Genomic DNA, 10,477 nt, shown 5'->3' on the forward strand with positions numbered 1-10,477 from the left:
ACATATTATTATTTATAATTATGTAATATTTATGATATCCACTTAAATAGTGTATGTGATAAAGGATCATTTCCAAAATTTAGTATTATTACAACAATTGGGTCAAAATTCAAATATATATTTTAGATCTTTTTTCCCTAACTTATATGTCCTTGTAACTTACGTCATATGTTACTTGTTAAATATTTTTTAATTTAATTTATAGGTATATACTTATTATTTTTGATAAATGAAGAAATACAATTTTTCTTCTTCCTAAAATATCTCCAATTAAATTACATTTGAGTTAATTTCTTTGAAAATTATAATGAGTAAATATATGTGAGACCCCTATCCATTAATAGAGATAAAATTGTAGACTTATTATATTGAATAATTTTTTCTTATTTAAGCTTATTAGTTTTTCTATTCCCACTCTTCAATTTACTTTCCTATTATTTTTAAAATAGATTTTTACTTTATCATTTTTAACATATTATTAAAAGCAAATAATAGATCATCTTTTTCACATATAATAATTTTAGCATTAATTTGTAAAATGGTTATATTAATCATTATTATTTGTTAAAGTAGGTGGGAAATCAAGAGTTAGACGACTAAAAATGAAGAGAAAAGTAATTGAAATAAAGGTGTGCACAAAAGCCACAGTTGCAATCGCAAGGAACCTAATTGAAATATAGGTGCTCGAAAAAACTACGATTTCACAAGCCAGAGTCGTCTTTAGTTACATGTAAAGATAAAATGTACCCTACATTAGGAGAATGAATATAAAAGGGATCTAAAGAAAGCTGCTTACATTAAAATTAAAAGCATGGAGAGTTTGGTGGGGTGAGTAGGAAGCTGCAGTTGCAGTTTACAAAGTACCTAAATTGGAACAGAAGTGCACTAAGATAAGACCCTACAATTGGACCAACCCAAACTTATCTTTACATTTCAACCTAAAATCCACCATCACACATTTGAGTGGATACATTTTAATCTGAAGATACACTTTGGTTATTTCACTCCGTTTTCATGCTTAGGAGAGTATTCCACACCAATACCATTAGTAGCAGATAGTTTTGTCCTAGTCTCCACATAGTTTCCTGCCATAGAATCAAACAAAATGCCAGCGCCAATACCAACAGCCAAATCAATAGTGTAATGGCCCCTAGTGCTTAGTAACCTCACAACTTGCAATACATTCAATGCGTCAAATACTCTAGCCATTTCCCATCTCTGCATACGTTTCATATCCAGCGAAGCAATCACCGAGGCCGCAACATGCCCTGAATAAAACAAGAAAAACGACACATTCCCAACTGGGAAATCCACCCCTGACCCCAAGAAATCCTACAATTCAGAAAGCGATATATCACTGCATTTTTCGACATTTTGTATTGATACCATTAAATTGAATCATACATTCAAATAATCTTGAACATGGAGGTTTAATGGTAGAGAATGACACTCTACACTAGTCACTAGTCAGTTTCAAAAGTGGGTGGTGCTCATGTAATGTCCAAGTATACAAGCAGTATTATAACATTTATCGCATTAAATTAGTTAGCTAGGACAAGTCCAAGCTATTTGTTAGACAGCTATTTATGCTAAAATATGCCCCCCAGCCCCCACTATGACTTGATGGAAAAAATATTATAGTATTAAACAGCATTTATTCAACTTTAACATTTCTGTTATATAGAATATTGATTGAAATGCCGATTTTACTGGTCCATTTTAGCAAATTAAGATAAATTAATTACTCATTTTCTTCCAATACTACTCAGATTAAATTAAATTTTCAAAGCTTATTTGTAAATATTTCTCATGTAAGTTAATACGTACCAAGTAAAATGACAGGGGGAGCCTTCTATGAGCACGAGGCTACACAAAAGTTTAAGATAGTCCCATCCATACAAGTATTTAAGTCAAATGAATGGTTAGCTTGTGATCTACGCGAATAAAGCGGAAATAACACATTTATATTTAAACTTGTATAAAATAAAACAAATAGTTACAAACGTCTTATATGAAAATTTGTGACACGAAGAATTCGTGTGTCTATTTATTCAACTTTATACAAAAAAAAATTGAATGACATAAATGTAAAATAAGACCAAATTAAAAGGATATATTCATATATTATGAATTTGGTAGAGTTATTGGAACTTTCTTTTAGAAGTTTTAAAAGCAAAAGGGATCTAGCTGTAAAGAAAGAGCTTGTATACAGGATGGATTATTAATAGAAAAAAGGGAAAGTAAAATACCTCCGGCAACGGCAATTGTGTAGCATACCCGAGAATCCCTCTGAATGTGAACATAAACAGCGCCGATATTGTCGCTCGAGGCCGTCCTTCAATTAGAAAAGTCCCCAAAATGTACGCCGTTTGCATCGCCACAAACACCTAAATTAAACTCAAATCGTGAAAAAAAATATTTGATTAATGCTAAAATTTATCGATAAAAACTGCAGATCCAGTTCATAACTAGATCGGTAACACCGACATGCACCGCTTTGGTGATGTGCGTAGTAGCGTAGCGTACCGTGTTTAGGCCAGCAAAGAGAGTGTTGAGAGCGGGTTTAGCAGCAAGCAATCGATTAAGAGGAACTGTAACAATAAATCCGAGATCGAAAGGCGGAGCAGAAGCTGGAATCATATGAAGCGTATATTCCACTCCCATGAAAAACAACAGTGAAGCAGCGAAGATACACGGTATCGGATGATACTTCACTACACCGAATACATCCTCCATCCTCCACTTCATGAAATACGCATTACCTAACCAACATCCATAACCACCAACCTCCGTTCCCGTTGCCGATGCCGATTTCTTCTTCATTTCTGTAACGTCCACTTTCCTTTCAGTGGTATTCCTTTTGCTGAGAGTAGAGGAAGAACTATTCCGACTATGAAATGTGTCTCCGTTCATTGTCGCCGGAAACGGAGAAACACATGGTGAATGTGGATCTAGTGAATGTATATATAAAGGGGATCAAGTGACGGATTTTACGAAGGTCGTTGTCGTTGATATTTAATTTGGGGATGATACGTATATCAGAGAAATCGTTTTCGTTTAATTACAAGTGTTGAAAATGCAGGACAATCGGCATACCAACTTTTCGACTAAAGTGCCAAATAAAACAAACACTTTCAGGGTAGTTTGGTAATTTGCTATATAATAAACTACCGATTAATACTTTTTCAAAAATAAATAAAAGAGAAAAGGGTCAAAAATACTCCTCAATTTTGTTTTATTAGTTGATTAAATAAAGTTATTTACACCTTCGCCGCCATTAATTTCACCATTTATATCCCTCAACTAACGGAAATCCCCAAATCAACACAAATTACCCAATTTTTAAAAAAAATTATCCACCACCCTGATATAATTCAAACCCTTACCCGACCCAACTAATCCAAACCTATTTCACCTTAATCTCTAAAACAAAAGTTTCAATCTTCCTCGTCGATTCCTCCGCCGCCATCTCCTTTGGGTCAACAATTAAGAACCAAAGCTTCTTTCACTGTGGCTAATTCGCGTAAACAACGAAGAGTCCAATGACCTTCGAAATTAGTCACAAATCACGATTTTGTAGAAATACCAAGTAGAAAATAAAATTTCAGAAAAACCAATGGCAACTAATAACAGTTTTTTGCTCCCTCGAAAGTCTTCTCAAGCATGAATTTTCACTAGTCAGTATAAAAATCATAAAAGAGATGATCGTATTAATAACAAACTGATACTGATCAAGATAAGAAAAATGACATTAGTTAGGTTATACAAGAGCACGAGAGGCGTCCTAAATTCTAAAATATCTTAATAGTCAAATCATGAAACCAGCAAAAAGTTTATGATACGGTTAAGAAAAGCAAACATTAAAGATTATTATTTTTATTCTCTTACCCAAAGAAATTAACTATTCAAGACGTAACTAACTATCAAAACCTTGCTATCTTATTTATTCCAAACCCTGTTCCCTAAATGGATGATTGGAAGGACAACCAATTTCATCTAATTCTTTTGATTAACATGTATCTCTATGGCTGAAAGCCGTCTCAATTTTAACTTTAAAACCAAATGCTGAGGCATTTAAAATAATAGCAATCAACGTATATGACTTTGAGATTGTCCATGATGTATTCTCGTTCTCTTGATTGGATCTTGGCAATGTCATTGCAAGTTTAACCTCCAGAAATTCAAAATGGGAACAGGTCTTTTTTTTAAAAAAATTGGGTTATACGGGTGGGTTAGGACATTGAGTTTAAAATGGGAATGGGTCTTTTTTTTTAAAAAAAATGGGTAATTGTGTTGATTTGGGGATTTTTGTTAGTTGAAGGGTATAAATGATAAAATTAATGACGACGAGAGTATGAATAACTTTGTTTTAACAGCAGGAATATAATTAACTAATAAAATAAAATTGAAAGTTATTTTTGATCCTTTTCTCTAAATAAAATAATAAGAAGTTTAAATAAAATAATAAATATTGACGAAACAATAAATAAACGGGTTTGGCATGGAATCACACAAAAGTGATGAGCTGTTTCAATATTTGTGGACTCTAAAGTAGGGATGAATATTTTAGTATAACAAATTCATCTGATCCCACGCCTTTAATTTAATTCTAAATTCATCCAACACATTGTTCCTTACTCGTAAAAAAATTCTTCAAGAAAAAATTGAAGAATATTCAAATAATATATATATATATATAATCATAATCCTAAATAATGAAGATTCGGTATATGAATGAAAACAATTAAATTTCTTTTAGATCAACATACAAAATATATCTATCTAAAAATTCAGAGAAATAAAATTCTAATTTTTTATTCTTTTAAAGAAAGATATTGCAGAGTCTTAGTCATAAACTCGTTTGTATAAAATTTTATTCTTTCGATATCTCACTGTAAATGCAGGTTAAAAATTTGATAAATTACTTCTTGTTTTTCTAGAACACTATTAAATAGAATACAATAGAAAACAACAAATATCTCGAACCAAATGAAATAGTAATGTTTTTTTTGTTGATTATAAATATAAATTAATCCAGAGAGTAGACACTGAGGTCCCTAGCATTTATTAAAGCAAGATGGAACACATTACTTGTAGTATATTATAACAAGGAATTAACTATACAATACCTTCGAACTTGATTGTTATTATTTAATTCGTTTCTACATTTTTTTCTCCAGTCTTTTTCCAATATGTTGGGTGTTGGCACAATGCATTAACAATCATGTGACCGTGAGGCATAACTAAGGGATTTCCTCTGAGTTTACGTGAACTCATATTTTCCTCTCTAAATCAAGTATAATATTTTCATATTTATAAAACTAAGATACTTAAATATAAGAGTAGTTAACCTAAACTTTAAGTACACATTATACATGTGATGATTAGGTGCCTCTTTTATGTGAGGCTAGAAAGAGTCCAAGTAAGTTGATCCAAAAAGGCAAGGAGTAAATCATGTGGGACGTTTCAATTTTTACCAGCAGAACCATAGTTGCCCACTTTGAGATGTGGTGCTGAAACAAAGACAAGTAGAAAGGACACAAAATTAACAAGACATAAGTAGGCTCCATGAAAAACTTGTTAAATTCTACAGGCCGATAAATATGATTTAATTTAATGCATTTGGGTAACTCGAGCACATATGCGTACATCTTACGATATGTATAAGAGTCAGAAGATCTTCTGCTCATAATTTTAAGGGTCATCTACTCATCTACAAGGAAGAACAAAAATACAGCCTATAAATAACAAGTCTCCCATTAGCTTTGATCAGATTATTTTTTCGTTAGCGCATATGTGCTCGCTTGAGAGAGAGAGAGAGAGAGAGAGAGAGTAAAATCAACTGACTTGCTTGAGCTCTTCATAATTACACTGCCATAGTTTAGTGCTTGGACAGTAACAACTTAAACAGGCAAAATTTTTCAGAGGTTGAACTGAATCCCTAATCTAACCTATAATTATCAACATTTTGTCTTTTCTTTGAATCCTTCCTTCTTTAACTGAATACTGATCTTCCATACCGTCTCCGCTTCCACAGGAGACACTGCCACTTCTTATCACTGGCGTCAAGAGGTTGTATCCTAGATCTGAAAATCTACAGCTCCCCCCGAAAATATAGCACAGGAGCATTTGCATCAGAGAGACCACTGCCGCTACCTTGATGCTTGATCAAGACCAGTGGCAGCAGAGCTCATGCCAGGGGCAACACCATTTTCATTTGGAGGTGGTGTACCCCATTTACCTTCCGACTCTAGAGGCTCAAGCACATAAACTCCGCCATCAGTAAGTCCTACTGCGCATTGGTTTGATTCAGATGGATGAGCAGCAACGACAAGTGGATATACTCTGGAGCTGTCAAGTACATTATCAGGCAACTAGGAGACAGACATGAGAGAATATGAAACTACACCTAGTTTTAATCCTATTGTCCCTGATATGATTCATATCTTTGGAAAAAAATTAGAATACAAAGATGCATACCTTGGGTTAGAAGGCAAGTAGGCGGCAGGATTCACCCGACACCTCAGCTTGAGTGCTGCAGCAGTAAAGATACTCACACTACCATCATCAAAACTTGCAAAAATTGATTGGCTATCACACGAGTACGTCGCATCAGTAACTGCAAAATTTGGTGAAACCCACTGCAAGGAACCAAACTTTATGTGAGTTCAACAGCCTCCTTTCCTTCCCTTGATCAGACAAACATACAAAAGACTAAAAACAATATTTTTGACTAGTTTTAACAATAACTCCTAGTTTGTGTGATTTGGGGACTATTTATATGAAAAATCAAAGTACTATCTCCCACCATGCAATAATATAATGTTTGCCAAATAAACACAGGACACAACATTATCGCAACCCACCAAGAGCAAAGCACCAGGTAAACAAGATATGTCTTACAAACCTGCTTCACGCATTCAAGCTTTGATGCTTCATATATTGCTATCTGTGTTTCATGAACAACCAACAAATGCGTCTGATCTTGATGGAACTGAACCCGTGTCTGAGCAAGAGGATTTATTGCTCTACCAGAGGGGATCTGCAAAAACTTGCTGGCTTTCTTCTCCCATCCATCCATGCTCCAAACACATAGCTGAAGAATGTAAATGGTAAGAAACCAAGATAAAGAGAGATATCAGTCCTTACTACTAATGTTGCTCTCATAAAATTAAAGGATGGAAATTCTTTGGAGAATCAATGGAAACAATTTGAAAGTGAACTGTTGTGTTTTAACTTTCCTGCAATAGAAAGCAAGATAACAAGGTAGAAAGCTTTTTGCTCTTCACCCACTGAAATTTCTCAAGTGTCTACCAAAAAAGCATCGAGCAAGTCCCAATTTTGGTTATCGGTTCGACATTCGGTATACATTTTTGTATTTTTCGGTATTTCGATTTGATTTTCGATATGTAATTTTGTGTTATTCGGTATTTCGGTTTACCGAAATATATTATATTATACTATATATTTATATTATATTAATTATTAATGTTAAATAATAAATATTATAATTTAAAATAAAAAATTAAGAAGTAAAAGACACTTCTTTGATGTAACTATTTTTAGCCCATTAAGCTGAAAAATCAAACAAAAAAATTTGTAAATTTTTAAATTTTAAAAAGCAGACCAAGCAGGCCCATTAAAAAACCGAAATAACAAAACCGAACCGAACCGAATTATTTCGGTTCGGTTCAATACACGTTGAACAAGAACCGAAAACCGAAAAAACCAAAAAAAAAAAAACGAAACCGAATCGAATTACCGAATGCCCACCCCGCCAACAGTGAATCTGGGTCCTGCAGATTTTCGAAGTATAACATGGGATTTACCTGAGCATCAGCACCAGATGATACCAGAACATTCAAAACGCTAGAGAAAGCCAAGCCAGTTACTCTCTTCTGATGACCTTTGAGTTTGCTTTTCACCTGTAGATTTGAAAAAGTAACAAAATCATCATGTTATGCACAGATCATATATCAATTATGATATCCTAATCTTAACATATAATCTTAATTTATTTCAGGACCTCATCAACGCGAACATTATATATCTGTATAGAAGAGTCCTCCATTCCGATAGCAATAATGTTATTATCCTGTGGATGAAAAGCAAGAAAAGTTGCTGCAGGTGGAGGGGGCATGAAAGTTGTCATGGTCTGCAAGGCATTAAGTGTATGTTAAGCCTCAGATTTAAAACCGACCAATCACACTGATACACAAGCTATCGAACTAAGCCACACACATTTGAGTTATAAATACCTTAAAAGTCATCATGTTAAACAAAGAAATTTTTCCACCAGATGCGGACATAACATAAGAGTCATTCTTGGAAAGTGCAAAGCATGGAACAGCTTCTTCAGGGTTTGTGTCACTTATATCATTTGTCATCAGAATCCCACTGGAAGGTTGCCATAATTGAGGGGGGACAGCAGTAGATGCCTGGAGAGATAAATCAGAACAGGTTATCAGAAAAGAAACATTAAAGATCAAGGTTAAAGGGGAAAAAGAAAGATAATTCACTACGGAATTTATGGGAAGAGAAAAAAACTCGAACAAAAAGTCCCAGTACCTTTCCTGTCACGTTCCTCTCGTTCCGTTGCCACTTCCAGAGTTTGTGTACGGCATTGTATGCCAAAGCCAGAATTGCACCTCCCGAATTTGTGTACATTAATCTAATGATCTGAATATAGCAAAATATAAAAAATTGATCAACAATAACTCTCAAGTTACATAAGATATCTGAAACATAAACTCCTAATTTTAAAAACCACAATGAATTACCTATCTTTTCCTTACGGTAAATAAACAAACCAAGACAAAAACTTAAATGAATAGACTTGACAAAACTTGTTCTGGAACAACTAGCTAATGGAGAACTCCTAGACACCTTGGTCCCCAAGCAGAAGAAATTAAACAGATAAGTAACAGATAGGTACATAAGATATCTGATACATAAACTCCTAATTTTAAAAACCACAATGAATTACCTATCTTTTCCTTCCCTGTAAATGAACAAACCAGACAAAAACTTGAATGAATAGACTTAACAAAACTTGTTCTGGAACAACTAGCTAATGAATGCACTTGACAAAACTTGTTCTGAAACAGCTAGCTAATGGGGAACTCCTAGACACCTTGGCCCCCAAGCAGAAGATATTAACAGATAGGTACCACATCCTTACCCTCACGGACAGTTGATTATCTGGCAGCCTCGAGGAACGAACTTGAGCAGGTTCACTAATTTCAGTTAATTTCCAAATTTTGGATTTCTCCAGCTCATCAGGAATCCTAGGCTTGGTATCTTGCAGGTTGCGGTTATCTCCATTCTGAAAGGTAGTTTTAGAAATAGTTAACAAAATATTCTATCAAGAGCGCAAATTGACAAACATACAGTATCTTGCACATGTAAACATCAATTTTAGAGGCGTAAAGGAATCCAACTGCATGAGCTAAGCAAAAAAACCTACCAGTTGAACAATGGCCGTCACTGGCGCAGTTCTATCCGCAATACTGATGCTAGTTCCAGCAGTTGAACTAGAAGCACCATATGTGCTGATCATGGGTGCCTGCAACAGTTGAAGAAAAATGAGATGATGGTCTAAGACTAATAATGAAGCCCCACCCCCAAAAGAAAATATACCTTGGCAACAGCACCAGGAGGACCTCTGGAGGGATCAAGAGCACGGATCAACCGAACACCATCAGCATTTGCCAATATTTTAACCCCATTTTCACTGGTTGATACAGCTAAAAGTGTCCCTTCTTTACTAAATCGGATGCATGGAGATGCCTAAAGGTAAATTTGTATCTTTTTAGAAGTGCTCGACATTTTACAACAATAACCTTCAAAGCAGTAATAAGATTTTAACTACATACTGGTAATCCACCATACTGGAGCATCATAATCAACCCTGGATCCCATGTTGTCATACAGCCAAGCCTTGATCTTCCCATCAACAGCAGTTGCAAAAATGAACTAATACAGAAAAGAAGACTTTGATTAGAAAGAAAGAAGTTCAAGACTGGGACAGAGAAAATCAATATAGGAACTCTCTATATGAAAAATACGCAAAATTTCCTTTGTCTTTTAGAAAAAAAAATTAGACTGGAATAGGAGACGATCAATAGAGGAACTGTAATACGCAAAATTTCCTGTCTTTATCAACATAACGTATCAGATAGTTGAAGCTACACAAACATTTGTGTCCAATAAATTGTAGTCAGGAGATAACTACAAAGATGCTTAAACAGTAAGCAGAAAGACACGATCACAATAAAAAACACATCAAAATCCAGTTAATGCAAGTTTGAAAGTATACAGTGGTCACAAAATGGCAAATAGCGATGGCCAAAAGTATGTATTAGCAAAATAGGAAAAGTTTGCTGATGTAGCATTTTCTCTTATAATTATTGTCCACAAATTTTATTTTTTTATTTTTTTATTTTATTTTTTTTTGGGGGGGGGGGGGGGGGGGGGG

At 34.4% G+C, this 10,477-nt stretch overlaps 2 protein-coding genes across 2 annotated transcripts in view; both read right to left on the reverse strand.

Annotated features, from left to right (window-relative positions):
* Positions 1-666: 666 nt before the first annotated feature.
* LOC107012069 (phosphatidylcholine:diacylglycerol cholinephosphotransferase 1-like) lies at positions 667-3,105 on the reverse strand. The gene is made up of 3 exons (XM_015211796.2): positions 2,527-3,105; positions 2,250-2,387; positions 667-1,332 (listed from the first exon to the last, which is right to left on the reverse strand). The coding sequence occupies exons 1-3, from the start codon at positions 2,911-2,913 to the stop codon at positions 997-999; spliced, it is 861 nt and encodes a 286-aa protein (XP_015067282.1). The 5' UTR covers positions 2,914-3,105; the 3' UTR covers positions 667-996.
* A 2,723-nt stretch (positions 3,106-5,828) lies between these two features.
* Positions 5,829-10,477, reverse strand: part of LOC107013633 (protein TOPLESS) — a 9,899-nt gene continuing 5,250 nt past the window's right edge. Inside the window, exons 15-25 of the mRNA XM_015213501.2 lie at positions 9,876-9,975; positions 9,640-9,788; positions 9,467-9,565; positions 9,182-9,325; positions 8,569-8,679; positions 8,259-8,438; positions 8,027-8,155; positions 7,830-7,925; positions 6,908-7,096; positions 6,481-6,641; positions 5,829-6,351 (exon numbers count right to left, since the gene is read on the reverse strand). Coding sequence (XP_015068987.1) covers positions 6,153-6,351; positions 6,481-6,641; positions 6,908-7,096; positions 7,830-7,925; positions 8,027-8,155; positions 8,259-8,438; positions 8,569-8,679; positions 9,182-9,325; positions 9,467-9,565; positions 9,640-9,788; positions 9,876-9,975 — 1,557 coding nt within the window. The 3' untranslated portion in view covers positions 5,829-6,152. The remainder of the gene's footprint in view (positions 6,352-6,480; positions 6,642-6,907; positions 7,097-7,829; positions 7,926-8,026; positions 8,156-8,258; positions 8,439-8,568; positions 8,680-9,181; positions 9,326-9,466; positions 9,566-9,639; positions 9,789-9,875; positions 9,976-10,477) is intronic.

The sequence above is a fragment of the Solanum pennellii genome, chromosome 3 (assembly GCF_001406875.1).
Source record: "Solanum pennellii chromosome 3, SPENNV200".
Lineage (NCBI taxonomy): Eukaryota > Viridiplantae > Streptophyta > Magnoliopsida > Solanales > Solanaceae > Solanum > Solanum pennellii.